Genomic DNA, 16,231 nt, shown 5'->3' on the forward strand with positions numbered 1-16,231 from the left:
CCTTACAGTACAGTATATTCATGGCTTTATTTACTCATGTAGTTCCACCCCTGTCCTGCTGGTGGCAGCCGCGCACCGCTGTGTTCTACAGTCGCTGACGTCCGCGCCACATGAACCCACAGTAAACAGCAACACACGAATGCTGTTGCCACACACGGAGCGAGCTGTTACACCACAGCCTGAGCTAAGAGGTAAGAAAAGCTTTGCTTCTCCTTTTTATTATGTTGGGGTTTGGAAATACGACTGTAGCCCGCCTGTTTGTTGACGTTTACTTCGTAGTTTCGTTGTGACAAACCCGGAACTGTCTCCATGTATAAGCCTCGTCACCCAGAGATGGACAAACATTGAAGTAGCACATTTCTTTGTGACGACAAAAATCTCAGTCTAATTTAACTCACTGGATGTCATGTGGGTATTGTGTTGTTGAAATGCAGTGCTAATATAAACGTCCATCTGTTTTATCGATCAAACGAGGTAGGCGCCGAATAGAGAGAGAGGCTATGTGTGGTATAATATTCACAACATGTATAATAATCAGTAACGTTTAGTGTAGCACATTTCTCAGAAATAAACATTCCAACGTACTTTACAAGAATACAATACAATACATATGGCAATGAAGCATGCAGAGTCACAGAAAACACAAAAAGAGCCATGTCTACATTACCAAGTGGTCTTTAATTGGTTTTGGGTTTTTTTAAACTGGTACAAAGGCTGCTGTATGTAAGTCAAAGAAGAAGAAGAAAATAAATAAATGAGTTCATTACTTTTGGGGTGACTGAGGGACAACCATTAATCCCTGATAGATGATGGCGTCCTTATTCTCAATTTATATTACAGTATCTGCATCTGAAACACCAACTCCCCAATCGTGCACTCTGCAGGTTAGATCCTGCCTTCAGCAAAGTCTTAAACTTAATACAGTAGGTTCTTTTAAGAGGGGGTGCTTTCAATGGAATAATTCAGCTCTTTGTGTAAGAGTTGTTATTGTATCCAGGTCATTCTTCTATGCTATTCTCCTCTAATTGGATACTTGTTTGTATAAACACCTTTCAAATGTCTTTTATTCTTGTAGAGAAAGGACACACGCACAGCCACACGTGTAATTATGTTCATCATACTTACACAGGGTTTTATTGCCTTCAATTTAGATATTAAGGTAAGCAGATACCTTATGAGTGGTTTGGCAGGCACCGGGACGTTCTGGGTGGAGTAGTCATGTGAGAGTTTCAGCCTAGAAGTTAAAGAAAGCAACATTACATATGTCAACAACCGTTACACGCCAAAGAGAGTTAGGAAATTAGTCCAGGAAATGTATATATAAATCTAAAGAAACATACAAGTTTCATATGCATATAATCAGTGGTTGGTGCCCTCTACTTATTAACTGCCCAGACTACTGTCATTCATATTTTATAATATGTCTGTCCCTCAGTTTCATGTAAAATGTTAACCCATACTTCTGCGTAATATTTGTGTAATGTTTTCACCAAAAACAAACAAGGCACATGCAACCGAAACTGCTGTGTAACACATTTATGTATATATTGTGGCGTTATAGAAACCAGTTAGACCAGACCAAATGAAGAACACATATACAGTGTGTTGGATTAGTTCAGTTACTCTTCCAGTTTTTTGCCCCATCATATTAAATTTCATAAAATATTCTATGCTGTTGGGAACGTTAAACCTTGGTGAAAAGAGAATTAGAGGGGTGAATTGGAATACAACTTTCAGATACTTCGGTTTTATTTATTGAGACAGAACGGGTAGATGCAAATTGACTTCCTACTGTACTTGTTCCTGTGTCCTGTGTAAACAACATAGCTGAAGCTGAACCGACCAATGGGGTGAAGTGGTTGTGGGTGCATACATCACACTGGGCCTATTGATTGCAGTTGCTGGTAGTGCGCGACTCGGTGATGACACAACATTATTTTTTTACATCTTAAGAAGGGGTGCCCAAACCTTTATACTTGGAGGGCCAAAATTAAAACTTGCTTGTGGGCCATGGGTCAAAAGTAAATACCTGTTGTACCTGGTAACTTAATTCAATATTATCTTAGCTTTAATATAGTTAAATAACAACTTTACATCATATGTTTCTGTCACAAAATAGTTTTGTGTGTGTCTACGTTACATTCATATCACCTAAAATTCAGTTAACTCAGTTTTAAACGATCAGAAGCTGAAATTTATATGAGAATTCACTGTTAGTTTTTTTAAATGACTAACTGCAACATGAGTGACCATCCATGTGATGCACATTCTACGCACCTCTCTCCAGCATTGTTGTTTTAATCTGACGAATATTAGGACAGTTGTTTAATACTGGTTTCCTCATTCTGCAGGCGCAGCTTTGTTGTTGCTCAAGTTATGTGCTTGTCTGATCTGGCCTAGTGGGACTGAAACTGCCCTCTTACCCCTCCCTGATCCTGTTGCTGTTCCCCCTTGAAGACCTTCACCAGCACCACCTCCTTCCTCTTCCTCCACCTCCTCTTCCTCTTCCTCCCTCCAGCTGCCCCTGTGATGCCTTCCCCGTGCTGTGGCTACCTGTCACAGTACACCAATCATCATCTGGTTGTCTTCCTCCTCACCTTCTTTAGGTAAAACAAACCCATCTTCCCTCCTGATTGAATTAATATAAGATACCAGTCACATCCTCAGAATCACTTGAAAGATCTGGGATCTATAGCATAAATGAAATATGTCTATCTACACTAGCTAGAGTTGTATGCTCAGAAAAAAGTCACTGAATGAGTATGAGCTATTATTTTAAGTAAAAGGTCTTTGGGTCAAGGTTAATCCCAGGCCAGACTTTTTTCAAGAGGTATTGGATTTCCAATATTTAGGCTTGCTGCGCTACACAGCTTATGTCATTATTTTGTTTTACATCGCTTTCCAAAGAAGAAAATCCTATAAAAGATCTACTTTTGTGGAGATAATATTGGTTTCAAAGGGTTGTGAGCCTTCAGGCTCTCTAGAGTCAAAATGTGATTGTCCAACAAGGCAGGTATAAACAAATGTATACGTCTTTCACTGGTCTTTTTTTGTGTTTTACATACTGTATATCATCCCTTCTAAATAAACAATCTTTGTCAATAAAGGGAGACTAAGCAGCGATGTCAGTCAAACAAAGCAGGGCATCCATCATCATGTTTATGACCATCTGTTAATCTTCAGCCACATGCTTCTTGAATCAGACCCACTTACTTGCTGTTAATCATTAGAAACACGTCTGTGGTCACCGTAGACATAGTCAGACACATCTTATCAGGAGCAATGCAAAGTGCAGTTTGCACTGCAGCAGTTTGGAGCACACAGTGAACTCTTGTCTTTTTCCTCCTTGTCAGTGACAGATACTGATCTGGTGTTTCCTGGAAGATCTGCTAAATCAAGCTGCTGATATGGAACTTTAACCTTCTCCTAATTAATTCTCACTTTGTGTAACCCAAGGCAACCTTGAAGGACTATTAGTCTTCTTAGTAGTTTGACATTTCTACCATTAATTTGTCAACATGTTTCCATCTAGGACCCAATTTTTTCAGTATATTAAACAAGCATTGGGTAATTCAAGCAGGGGCTTCCACTCCTAAAAGGATAAACTTTCACACTTTGCATTCACTTTCTGAGTAACGTTCCATCTTTTCCCTGCAGCTACGTGTTCCTGCACGCGTCACGGAAGACGTTCAGCAATGTGAAAGTGAGCATCTCAGCCCAGTGGACGTCATCCGTCCAGAATGACAGCGCACGTGCTTTCTCTCCCAGTGAGGTACGGAGAATCGTACACACACACACAATACAATGCAGAACAATGTTTCACCCACACACGTATTGTAGATACTTGACATGGATCAATAAAAACAAGATTAAAGAGTACACAGGTGGAGTTATCTTAGGAAGCAGACTCATGGTGTCTGCGGTCTGCTTTGCGGCAGTGATTGATTAGTTGCCAAGATTAGTATGTGTCTGTCTTGACATAAAACGCATCACTTCCTGTGTGGGGCACAAGCTATGCTGAGAAACACAGACTTAATCAGACTTAATAATGTGTGAACTAATGTGACTGGTTTGAATGAAACCGATTTTTGTAAATATTTAGAAATGATTATATTCAAGCGTCTGATTTGAATCCAGCAGAGCAAGAGTGAGACATCTCTGATACCAGGTCTCTGGCCCGGTAGTCACGTGACATCAAACCCCCGTTTAAGCCGATCTGTATATCATTTTCTGTATTTTCTCTGACTGTTGCAGACATGGGAAGACAATCGTCTGTTTGCAGATGAGAATCAGGCAACTCTGTTCCTGGGAGCCCTGGACTCCATCTTTCTCTTTTCGTATGCCGTGGTGAGTAGGTGTTTCTCTGTGTCTGATGGGCTTTTCGGAACATCTGCTACAGTATTTGAAACAGCCGATGCAAAAAAAAGGGCAGGGAATTCAAAATTTGAACATTATTTGTGACTGTGATTATTTCTTGCTGTCCACAGGGCCTGTATTTGAGTGGTGTGATTGGGGACAGAGTAAACCTGCGCTATGTCCTCTGCTTTGGCCTGTGTGGCTCTGCTGTAGTGGTAGGTAATATTGTGTGACATTTGCCTCTAATGTCTCAACAGACAGTGATTTAACTTATGTGTAGGAATGCATGATATTATCAGCACGATATTGGCTTTACAATCGGCAAACACAATAAGATCTGCTGGTTAATGACTAATGACTACAACAGTACGCTAAATAAGCTGTTGCCTGCTTGAGTTGTATGCTAGCGCCCCCCCATAGTTATTATTTTTTTGCGTTTATTTATTTTGTTATTGCTATGTTTTGAAAATGTTCCAATTCACTGTTGATAGTAATTCATAACCATTACAAAGCATATTTGCAAGATACGTGATAGTATGAATATTGTAGTTTGTGTTTGCCTGGGAATAAGTTTAAATTCTAAAATACCTTTCTTAATATGGAGGTTGTACGTAATTCCCTGTGTGGGCTTCAGAACAACTGTATCTGTGTTTGTATTTACAGGAGTTTCTGTTTGGCTGTCTGACCGAATGGCTCCACATCTACAACATCTATCTGTACTGTTTCCTGTGGATCCTGAACGGGCTGCTGCAGTCGGCCGTGTGGCCGTGCGTGGTGGCCGTTATGGGCAACTGGTTTGGCAAAACAGGGTGTGTGTGACATTTCTCTGTCCAGCCCAGGCATATTTACTGTGCACCCACACTCTGAGACTCAGACAAAGACGTCCATTTACTGGTGTTGCTGCCAACACATAGACGGCATTTAGACTTTTCCAGAGGCGCTGAATACTAAAAATATGAAGCCTGTGAAGTGGCGTTCCATAAAATTTAGTTAGATTTGATTTTGAGGCTTTTTTTAGTGACTGTATCTCAAAATAAAACCTAAGATGAACGGTTTCGTTAATGAAATTCATGGTGATGTTCTCCAGGCGAGGCTTTGTGTTCGGCCTGTGGAGCGCCTGTGCCTCTGTCGGCAACATCCTGGGAGCCTTCCTCGCTTCCAGTGTGCTCTCGTATGGATACGAGGTAACATACACATAAAAAAAAAACACTTGACTGAAACTTTCTACCATGATATTCTCACCAACTAAATGGTAACGTGATGTATTGGGTGTCACTGTGTGCAGTACGCCTTCCTGGTGACCTCGGTGGTGCAGTTTGCCGGCGGGGTGGTGGTGTTCTTCGGACTCCTCACCTCCCCAAAAGAAGTCGGTAAGGACTTAAAAAAAAGGAGCTTGTCAAAAAAAAAAATCTATTATGTAAATCTTTTGAACTATATTTGAATGTTTCTGTGTGTGCGTCAGGTTTGAGTTTGGTGTCAGAAACTGGGCTCAGCCCCGTGGAGACGGACAGAGACAGCCACAGGCCTCTGATAAGTGACGAAGAGGATGAGGTGGAGGTTCAGGAACCAGATGATCCTCCAGTTTCTCCTCAGGCTATTGGCTTCCTCCAGGCCTTCTGTTTGCCCGGAGTGCTTCCTGTGAGTCTCAAACTCCCAACACTTTGTGGCACGAATAAAGTCTTATCTTATCTTATTAGGGAGAGATTAACTGATATCATGGATTAACTGGCCATGTTCCCCGTGTTGAGACTGTGTTTTCTGTTCTAACTGCAGTATTCCTTGGCATACGCATGTCTGAAGCTCGTCAACTACTCCTTCTTCTTCTGGCTTCCTTTCTACCTGAGCAACAACTACAACTGGAAGGAGGTCGAGGCCGACCGGTTGTCTGTGTGGTACGACGTCGGAGGAATCCTCGGTGAGTGCCAAGTTTTCCCACGGACCATCATTTTCAACATATGAAATTGAAACTGAGCACCAGGAGGGAGAAGAAAGAGTAAAAAAAATTGAAATTTGGAACACTCCGTCATTGCAGCTTTTCCAGTTGGAAGACTGTTGGTTGTTCCAAACCAGTCATTTAAATAAAGTAATTTCATCTCTAATATCCTTTGTATATATAAAAAGTTTTTATAAACTCGTCCCGTCTTTCAGATTTTCTATTTATTACGAATCACTAAATGTCATCTCAGTTGTTTGATTGTCGGTCTATGTTGTTTCTGTGTGTCAGGTGGAACGGTTCAGGGTCTGATCTCTGACTTCATGGGGAAGAGAGCTCCAGTGTTGGCCGCCAGTCTGGCCATGGCGATGGCCGCTCTGGTGGGATACAGCCGTGAGTTCATACACATAATCGCACAGCATCTGTAGACTAAAATAACCCTGAAAATGACACTAATCTGTCTACATGCTAAAACCATCACTCTTGCATTCATGCCTGGTTTGGTTTAAACCGGGGCCCAGAGTTCACATTTTCCTCCCCCTCCTCTCAGGATCACCCAACGACAAGGTCATAAATGCCGTGCTGTTGGCCGTCACTGGTTTCTTCATCGGCGGCCCATCCAATATCATCTGCTCCGCCATATCTGCTGACCTGGGCCGACAGGCGGCTCTGAGGGGCAGTCAGGAGGCTCTGGCTACTGTGACCGGTATAGTGGACGGAACTGGAAGTTTCGGAGCTGCAGGCGGACAGGTACGTCCAAGTGCTTCACTGTAACTTGCAAAACAGAAGATAAAATAGTTCTTTGACTGTGTGCTACTTTTCCCTTCTTCAACACACTCGTCTTGATGACCACTCAATAATATAATGTCATTCACCCTTTTCAAACCCATTCACTCGTATAGTCCTACAGCACATCTATATGCAGTGCTTTTTCTTGCAAATTAGGATTAAGCCCCCAACCTACCAGATTATTTTCATAATCGATAATAAAGTACTTGTTTGGAAAATGTTGATGTGTGGTGTTTACCCAAACCCTGAAGTAATCATGATCTGATTTCTTTCTTACATGGAACAAAGAAACCACAAAGTATTCAATTCAAAATGTGAAAAAATCAGAACCACAATCTCACCATTGATGTTTTTTTTTAAATGTCTGTCACCCTCTAGTACCTGGTGTCCCTGATTGAAAGCAAACTGGGCTGGATGTACGTCTTCTACTTCTTCATCGTCATGGTAAGTTGACTACTGACCTTGTTCATGGACTGGCTGATGGCCGGATTCCATTCAGTTGCTTCAATTTTGCCGCTCTGGGTTAGGGTTAAATGTTCATTTAAAAAAAGCAGTAAAAACATCATATTTATTAGTGTTTACAATGTCTGTTTATGTGTTTTGAAACCTTTTATTTTTATGTGTCATTCATTTTCCCTCACTTTATCACTGTGAAGTACATCTGTACTTCAATAATCCTATTCAATGGCAATCTTAAACATATTTCTATATCTTCTCTCTATTTTTGTTTTATCTCATCTCAGTAGTGCTGTGTCTATTTTGTATTTTCACATTATGTTGTATCTTTTTTTATTGCTTATTCAAGTCATACTTTGTACTTATCACTTGTCTGACCCTTTTTTCTGCTCTAACAAGTGAATGTCCAGGGTGTTGAATCAGTAAAGTTTAGTCTAATGTAAAATAATCTAATCTAATCAGGACATAAACAATAATAAGAGATAAATTAAGCTAAATGTGGCACGAAGCGAAACACAAGCAACCGGAACAAGCAAGGTACAAACAAATAGGGATTTTAGTCAGTTTGGGTGTATTTCCGTTGTGTAAAGTTGTTAATTACACATGAAACACATGTTGACATAAACCTAAACAACACCAACTGATGTTTGTATTTAATTTACATCTATCTATATTTGTTTTTATGGTATTACCTCACTGGCCATTATGGCAGTTGTTGCAATTGCAGAGGTTTTTTTTAAGGCATCAGTTACTGCAGGTCTATTTACAGCAACACAGTAGAGTGAACATTATGATGTGCTTTAATGTTTTTTAAATAATTGGGGAATCAACAGGACTCTCTGATCCTGAATGTGACATTGTTCTTGTGTTTTTCTATGTTACAGACAGGGGGCAGCATTGTGTTCATCAGTCCGTTGCTATTCCGAGAACTGCAGGTGATGTGGCGAGACAGACGAGCGCGGCGACACCAGCTGTGAGCTGCGCCTCGGGCCTCTGGCGTACGCTGACGTCTCTCCTTTTCGATGGCCGCGTCGGTGCAGCACATCTGCTCACTGCTCAGGAACGGCTGCCTTTTATTTGTCCGGTGAGTTTTGGGACGTGCAAAGACTCGGTGGTGGTCGGTTCTCACAGTCGGGGATGGTTAAGGTGATGTTGAGTCTCCCACACACACACACACACAAACAAAACCACCAGCGTAACAACAACCACACGAGCAGATGAATGGACATCCGTCCGTGGATGCACAGACTCATGTATTATACAAATAAGAGGGTTCGGAGGTTAAAGTTTCAGTCGCTATGTACAGAATGTACAAGTGTAAATATTTAAGGTTTAAAAAGGACTTGAATATTTTACATGCACACATGCTTGAATTACGTTGAATGAATTTGTATTGTTCTTAATTTAAAGACTAGGCCTTGAAAATTGATTGTTAATATTATTTATTATTATGCAGCCATGTATTGTTAGCTTTTTGTAGATAAACAGTATGTAATTAGTTTTTAGTTGAAATAACGGGTACGGCACTCTTACGTTTCTTACACATATCAGACAGAGTATGAAAAGTAGATTTTAACGTTGGGGGGGGCTTTAGCGACCACTTTGGGTTTCATTTCCTGTGTACAGTTTTGTGTAATCGAGGAAAGGGATTTTATGTTTTTTAATTAAGGAGACTGGTTCTCTCGGTACTCACGGCATTCCTTTTTCACTTCCTGTTCAATGTGATGTGGACACTTTTTTTTAAACTCAAGCATCTCACACTTGTAGTTTACATTGCGACATAATTAGATTTATTATCAGTACTGTAAATCCTTTAGGATATTTTTGGTTATTAAAGTATAACTGCTGGTTAAGGAAAAGGCTTCTCTTTACTTATATACTTAAACTTATATATATATATATATATATATACATATATATATATATATACATATATATATATACACACAGAGAGAGAGAGATAGATAGAGTGGAGTGGAGCTGATTACACTGCACCAGCTGTTATGTCCGTTACTGCAGTTGTTAACCAGCCTCCAATGGAAAGAGGATTGCTTTGATTAAAAGCTAGTTTTAAACCTTCTGTGCACAACAAAATACATGGCGCATGTCATATAAAGTGCTTTTTAAATAGAACTTTTTTAATGATACCTGACGCTAAACTTTCTTAATGCAACTGAGCTTCAAATGAGACTGGACATTCTGTTATCTCTGAACTGTAATAATAGAATGTAACCTGTATCTGTGGTGGTTTTTTTTAATTTTTGTATTTTTAATTGGTTTTATGTTCATGTGTTTACATATCAAGTTTCAACAATGTAAATGTAGCTATTGTAAATAAATGCAAATTCCATTTTGCAAATCATGAAGATTTCTCTGAAACACAAATAATTATTATGTACGTGTACTATCATATTAACCCACCAGGAGGTGCTATTTGCCCAGGGAAATATTTTATTATATAATGCCGTAAAACACCAAAGAAGTAGAATTTCACACCGGAGTTTTGAGGTTTCTTTGTTTTGTCATTAAACATTTTATTATTTTCAGCACTCGATATGAAAGGCAATAGTGCACCAGCAACCCATCAATGGAATCTCTTATCATTTACTATACAAATATTCATATCAAAAAGAATATGATTCTGAACTCTTACATGAAAAAAAAAAATCTGTATTAAATTACAAAATCATTATTACAAATGTATACAAAGATTACTGTACATGCATATACAAAGTAATGGACAACACTACGTTTTGATATAGCTGCAACACGTGAATAAGGACAGCAAAGTTTGCTTGGGTACAGTAAGACACATCTGTCTTAGCTGTTACTTTAGAATTTTCCTGTTTTTTTTTTTATCTTTTACACGGCAAAACAAAAAGAAAACATGTTAGGATCTGTGTCCAACTGTGGTTGGAAAAAAAAGTCAACCATCTGTGCCTCAGATTCTCAGTGAATATTTGTAGGTTTTATTGAAGATTACCTTAAAAAAATAGTTTTCTTGTCAACAACGTAAAAGTAGTGCAAAGATATAGTTTCACAAATAACACAATTAGTTTGTTTTGCCAAAAAAAAAAAAAAGACAGGGAATTTGTAATTCTTTACCCACAAAACAAAGATATAAGTTAAGATTTAAGTTAATATAGACTTTGAAAGTTTGAAACACTGCACACAAACACTATTTCTCTCTCACACACACACACACACACATAGAAATGCTGACAGACGGAACAAATACTCCTGATTTGAAAAGTGTGTCAAACTGCCACGTGTTGCTATACTCAATCTAGCCATGTAGAGCCATGAAGAAAGCCAACACTGTGTTAACATGATTATGCGCGACTACTTTCAAGACGATTTCTTGCGGAGACTGAGGCGGGTGGCTCATGAAAGAGAGGCTGTGAGACTTTTAAGTCGGCCAGACAAAAGCTTGTCCAAGTCACAGGGGCACTGGTCTGGACCGGAGACGTCGTTTGATCCAGACGTCCGGGGTCCAAAATGTTCTCTCTGTATAAGGTTCGTTTTTTTCAAAGCAGAGTGAGGCAGTGAGGGAGAGAGAGTGGCGCCCCACTCCCTGAGAGGGAGCAGTTTCCTCTGCACAGAGTGGAGCCTCACTCTGACACACTGACTCTTTCACCTGATGTGAAACTCTACACGCAGCGTGGCCCTCCACAGCTTTTACCACAACACAATAATCACTTCTCTCTCTCGTGTCTGAACTCTGAAGACATAAACAACCCAATCTACATTGGTTTTTGTTTGTTTATTTCTTTTTTAAAGAGCCTTATCTGAGTCACTAAATCACATAATGAGGTAGTAGTATGGGGTAGATTAATTAGGGCTATGGCTTTATTCAAATAGAGACTATAATGATTGTAGGTAGAGAGAGAAAAGTCAGCACTCTCTATTGACCAAATAGTCGGGGGCCAGAGTTTTTTGTAAAATCCTGATGTTTGAGTGCGTCCACGCATGCCACTTGGGCAAATGATATGTTTCTGAGTGAACGGGCATAGCAATTTCTCTTTGGTTCAACTGCCTCAGCTGCCACAACTTTTACAACGGGCGAAAACCTCAAAACAAAACCACAGTGACACTTTCATTCACAGGCGCCGTGTGTACAGACACGACGCGAGAAATAGGAGAAAGAGAAAATGTGATGCAGCTCAACTGCTTGTAGAAACAAAAAATAGCCGAAAGCAGAACCAAACACTTCGAGTGCTTCAAGCTGCAACAGCATGAGATAAACGCTACATTCCCTTCATGGAGAGTAGAGACGCATTCAAAACCTACAGGCAAAAATGCTATACTGATAATAAAAAAACAAAAAAACATAAAGCTGAAAAACAAAACTGAATAAGGCATGTTCTAGTCTGCTGCCAAAAAATACATTTTTACAACCCCATTATGCAAATGATACAAAAAAAAGGAAATCAAGTTTGCCGCTGTGTGGTGGTGTAAAAATATTATTTATGGCCTTAAAATTTAAGTGGCAACGGTGGAGTGTGTGGGCCACATTGACTTTAAGTCTTAGGCATAAATTGGGGCCTGCGGCACAGGTTACCGCAAACACCTTATCTTACCTTTTATCTTTTTTTTTTTCTTTTTTTTATAGACAATGAGCTAGCACCGTGAATAATAAATAAACAGTCACATCTGGCACATATACTATTATTACTCAGAATTGTAGTCACTATTGCAAAGGTATGACTGTATTGCCTCATCGGCAAACCTCCACCGTTGACCTTTAACCTGGCACTAATCACAGTCACACTGCCAGAAATTTTGAACCATGTTTGAGGTTTTGACCTCAGGCCCAACTCGGGGGGGGGGGGGGGTGAGACTAAAGGCTGAGTGTGATGTGAGGTCGGGAATAGTAACATATCTAATTAAAACCTCGTATGACTTTTAGCAAGAGGGAGTAAACAGTTTGAGGACTGAGGTCAAATACTATCCCAGACTTGAGTTTTCCGTTATTACCTGATAGAGTGCATTTAAAATGATTTCACAGTATAATCATCTGAGTAAAACAGTATGTAGAATATATACAGTATAGATAATATAATTAACCACAAAAAAACATTTTGTAGAGTCTGAGCTTGTTAAGCTACAAAGTGTAGCTTTCTTGTGCTGGACATTTAAGGTATATGGTGTTGGAGGAATTTTTCGAGCCCATGCTGAATGAGCTTGTGGACAGTCAGTTACAAATTGCTACATATATACATATGATATGACACATATCAATGTGAGGTGATGTGGAGGGGTGGACACCACTGATCCTCCACGAGGTCTTGTACTTTTCTACCGTCGGGAAGATGAAGACGATTTGTAATGCAGAAGCTTCGTCTTCTTCACTTTGAAGAAATCTGGAAAGGGGGGGGGGAAGAGTTTAGTAACTAATATCTGTTGTGTGTCACACTGGAAATGGTTTAACTACATATTTACAACTAAATTGGACTATTTCTTTAACAAAATACGATACGTTTATTGTCAAATACACAGTAAAAAAAAAAATACTGGTTTAGACAATGCAGTATATTTCTTTCATTGTCAATCTCCTTCTATAAGTATAAGTGCTCATTTTAGGATGGTCCATAGACTGACCTGTGATGGCAGACTGTCTGCGTTTCCCTGGCTGTCTCAGCGTGAAGCACCCCCTAGTGGCCACCTCCACGTACTCGTCCCCAGACCCAGATCCAGACGAGCTGCTGGACATTGGAGAAGCCTCGCCGGATGAAAACGACGTCCAACTAATGCCTTTCTTCGCCCTGAGCCCATGCCGCACTACAGGCCGCACCGCAGGCCGCACTGCAGGCCGCACTGCAGGCCTCACCATGCAGCTTTGGTAGAATGCCGGCACATTCTGCCTCTGAACCTCTTCCCACTCAATATTTGAACCTTCTCCCGGCATGTCGGTCTGGAAATCAAAGTTCCACCGCTTGTTGGCCACCTCCACACTCATGCAGAGCAATTTCTGGAAGTCCTGCTTCAGCTGCTGGTGGTCCACGGGCCCGAAGAGGTTCCGCCGCACCGGCCCCACCTTCAAGTTCAAGGTCTCGATGCCGCCCCGACAGGAGAGCGCCGAGTCAGACGGCGGAGCAGATCCTGCTTTTGATGTTGACTGAGAGGCCATCATCATTTCCCTATGAGAGATCAAACACGTGCAGACACATGGTGTTAGAGGAAGGGCAGATGTGGTGAGTCCTGCACAGTTTCACTGAGGTGTTATCTGGCAAAGCTATAACACACACACACACACACATTCATATAGAGAAGCTATTAAATGCTCAAATCCCCAACACACCATATGCCTGCTTAGGCACCTTTGTGTTTTATGTGACCAAATACATGTGGGCTCTAACCCGCTAAGTAATTACTCCAGCAACAGGTGACTGATCTAACACCATATAAATCTCCCTGCTGCATCAAAGTGAACCTGAGTCACGATCCACCTGCTCGGGTGTCTGCCAGTCAAAGGTCAACCGTTTCGGTCAGCAGGTCATGTGGAGAAAATGCTCATGTAGGCCATTTGTGTGGAATGTTTTCTGCATTCCCCATCTGACCTCATTTCATTTGAGTAGCACTGTTGAATTCTGACAATGGGCAGCACCACTAATTGGTTTTCTAAGTGCAGTCTTCAAACGTGGTTGTATTACAACCTGTATTACCCCCTACATAGCATAAGATAATATTTTACATACATAGAAGACAACCGAGTCTCTTGACTCCCAGTGCTTTATCAGCTGTACGTGTGTAAGCAGTACTAGTACATTTTCTGGGATGGGCAGTAACTACAGTAGAGATAAATATGTCGCAGTGTTGCGCAATTGTTAAACGCACATAAACACTTTCACCAGTCGAGTGGCTTGTAATTTCACCCTGTCTGACAACTCCTATAAACTGTTTGTAAACATGCTGGAAACCACAGCAGCTGTATTGCATTCAATACTGCACACTTACTGTGTATAACTGTACAACTTCGGTATACTTATTTGAGTTTAATTCGCAGCTGGATACATATGATTAAATAAAAGTATTTATTTTGGATACTTTGATGAAAAAAACTACGGAGGAATAATTGCCTTCTTTCACCGACAGGGCTGCTCCAGTGAGCTCCGAGTGAAAGTTGTTTGTGTCGAAAATGAAGTGGGCGCGGTAATGTATGCAGATCAAGTTTCCACACGGGTCAGTGTGCCCACTCCCACAGAGAGGAACGCCACCAACTTTCACGTATTTTTTACTACTAATTACTACCACAAAAACACAAAAGTAATGTAAAAAATGTTTTAACATATACTCTTCAATCCCCCAAACGCACCACCGAGCAGCGACGACACGGTGAGACGTTCACGCGCAGTAAAAAGCTGAGAAAAACGAAGATAAATCTTAGTGACGCAGTTACTGTGGGTGAGAATATGGGTCAATGAGATGCGACACACACACACACGGCAACAGTCCGCAACTTGTCAAAGTAATGAACAGTCGTATTACACACATAAAACAGACAAAACAACACTTAGAATATTATTTACGTCAACTTAAGAGTGTTTGCTTCACATTCACACTCGTACTTTCTCTGTTAGCGTTTAGAAAAGCGATGAAAATAACAACTATAACTATAACTAAACAGACCGCAAAGAATATAAAACCCCAACAAGTGACAACACAAAATACGTAGTTACAGTAATAAATAAATATACGGTAAAGGTTTAACACATATGTTGAACATATGAAGTTTCCTCTTACCATCCGCGTCAGTTTCTTAAAAAGTGGAGTTTTGTGTCCGCAAACTAAGTATAGTCGATCCGGTGACAGAGCAGTGTGACCCACGGTCCCGTGGAAAGAAATACACACTGTCACGCTGAGAGGTTGGGAGTAAATCCTGCCCACGGGAGGGTTGTTCTCGTGCTCTTATCTACGACTTGTTTGCTACGGGACTCGTAGGGGACGTCCTTCTCGAGAGGAGCCTGTCACGTGGTTCCCATCAAAATACTCGCAGTTGGAGTTCAGTCATTACGTAAACAACTCATCCAAAGAAGCCTCAATAAAATCACACAATTTTATAAAAAAAAATAAAAAATAAACCTGCAAAATTAAATAATAATAAAAAAAATAAAGCTGCACTAGAAGGAAAATAGTAATATAATTGCATTATACAAAACATTTTTATAGAACATTTATACAGTGATAATAACAACTTCTTACCGTGTTGTAATAAGTGATATTAAAATCCTGCTCGGTGTTTTTTCTGCTCCCAAAACCTTTTGCTCCAACTCTCCACTGCAGCCCTCGCGTCTTGCTTTTCCCTCCAATTTGTCTGGAAGTGGGTCAAATATCTTGGCAAGGGTGGCCATTTCCTCTCCGCCTCAAATGTGACACACATTCTCGCGTAGCGTTTGCGTGACGTTTTATTTTGGCACCACGCCCACAACCTGCAGTCACGTTGCAGTTCAACGTGACTGCAGGTTGAAGGTCAGTCGACTATTATTGACTTGTGTGCAGACTTACCACATTCCCATTTGGATGTATAGAATGTATACTGTACGAGGAATGAAGTGGTGAAAAACACTGGCGGACTACTGTGCATTGGAATGTGCATTCAGTTTTTACTAGGAGCAAAGGGCAAATACTGTCAAGTTTGACTTTTTAACTTCAGATTCATATGAATCTGTGTTGGGAAAAAAACTTTAAACTTATCAA

At 40.5% G+C, this 16,231-nt stretch overlaps 2 protein-coding genes across 3 annotated transcripts; one reads left to right on the forward strand and one right to left on the reverse strand.

The window, feature by feature from the left end:
- Nucleotides 1-83: 83 nt before the first annotated feature.
- Nucleotides 84-9,900, forward strand: slc37a3 (solute carrier family 37 member 3). Its single transcript, XM_058624326.1, has 14 exons — nucleotides 84-191; nucleotides 2,352-2,606; nucleotides 3,658-3,772; nucleotides 4,255-4,347; nucleotides 4,488-4,571; nucleotides 5,020-5,165; nucleotides 5,444-5,540; nucleotides 5,642-5,726; nucleotides 5,819-5,994; nucleotides 6,130-6,271; nucleotides 6,581-6,682; nucleotides 6,840-7,039; nucleotides 7,457-7,522; nucleotides 8,419-9,900. The coding sequence occupies exons 2-14, from the start codon at nucleotides 2,530-2,532 to the stop codon at nucleotides 8,509-8,511; spliced, it is 1,476 nt and encodes a 491-aa protein (XP_058480309.1). The 5' UTR covers nucleotides 84-191; nucleotides 2,352-2,529; the 3' UTR covers nucleotides 8,512-9,900.
- A 135-nt stretch (nucleotides 9,901-10,035) lies between these two features.
- Nucleotides 10,036-15,900, reverse strand: cdkn1d (cyclin-dependent kinase inhibitor 1D). 2 transcript variants are annotated; one of them, XM_058624327.1, is made up of 3 exons: nucleotides 15,737-15,900; nucleotides 13,136-13,674; nucleotides 10,036-12,897 (listed from the first exon to the last, which is right to left on the reverse strand). In XM_058624327.1, the coding sequence occupies exons 1-3, from the start codon at nucleotides 15,883-15,885 to the stop codon at nucleotides 12,833-12,835; spliced, it is 753 nt and encodes a 250-aa protein (XP_058480310.1). In that variant the 5' UTR covers nucleotides 15,886-15,900; the 3' UTR covers nucleotides 10,036-12,832. The 2 variants fall into 2 exon arrangements, with proteins under 2 accessions (XP_058480310.1, XP_058480311.1); XM_058624328.1 differs by lacking the exon at nucleotides 15,737-15,900 and adding an exon at nucleotides 15,278-15,456.
- Nucleotides 15,901-16,231: the final 331 nt, after the last annotated feature.

This window comes from Solea solea, chromosome 3 (assembly GCF_958295425.1).
Source record: "Solea solea chromosome 3, fSolSol10.1, whole genome shotgun sequence".
Lineage (NCBI taxonomy): Eukaryota > Metazoa > Chordata > Actinopteri > Pleuronectiformes > Soleidae > Solea > Solea solea.

Bases quoted from the DNA above. Each gene is read 5' to 3' on its own strand.
- slc37a3 (XM_058624326.1), top strand. From the start codon at position 2,530: ATGCCTTCCCCGTGCTGTGGCTACCTGTCACAGTACACCAATCATCAT. The intron at 6,683-6,839 runs GTGAGTTCATAC...CCCTCCTCTCAG, and splicing joins CGCTCTGGTGGGATACAGCC to GATCACCCAACGACAAGGTC. The intron at 7,040-7,456 runs GTACGTCCAAGT...GTCACCCTCTAG, and splicing joins TCGGAGCTGCAGGCGGACAG to TACCTGGTGTCCCTGATTGA.
- cdkn1d (XM_058624327.1), bottom strand. From the start codon at position 15,885: ATGGCCACCCTTGCCAAGATATTTGACCCACTTCCAGACAAATTGGAG. The intron at 13,675-15,736 runs GTAAGAAGTTGT...GATCTCTCATAG, and splicing joins ATATCACTTATTACAACACG to GGAAATGATGATGGCCTCTC. The intron at 12,898-13,135 runs GTCAGTCTATGG...CCCCCTTTCCAG, and splicing joins CAGACAGTCTGCCATCACAG to ATTTCTTCAAAGTGAAGAAG.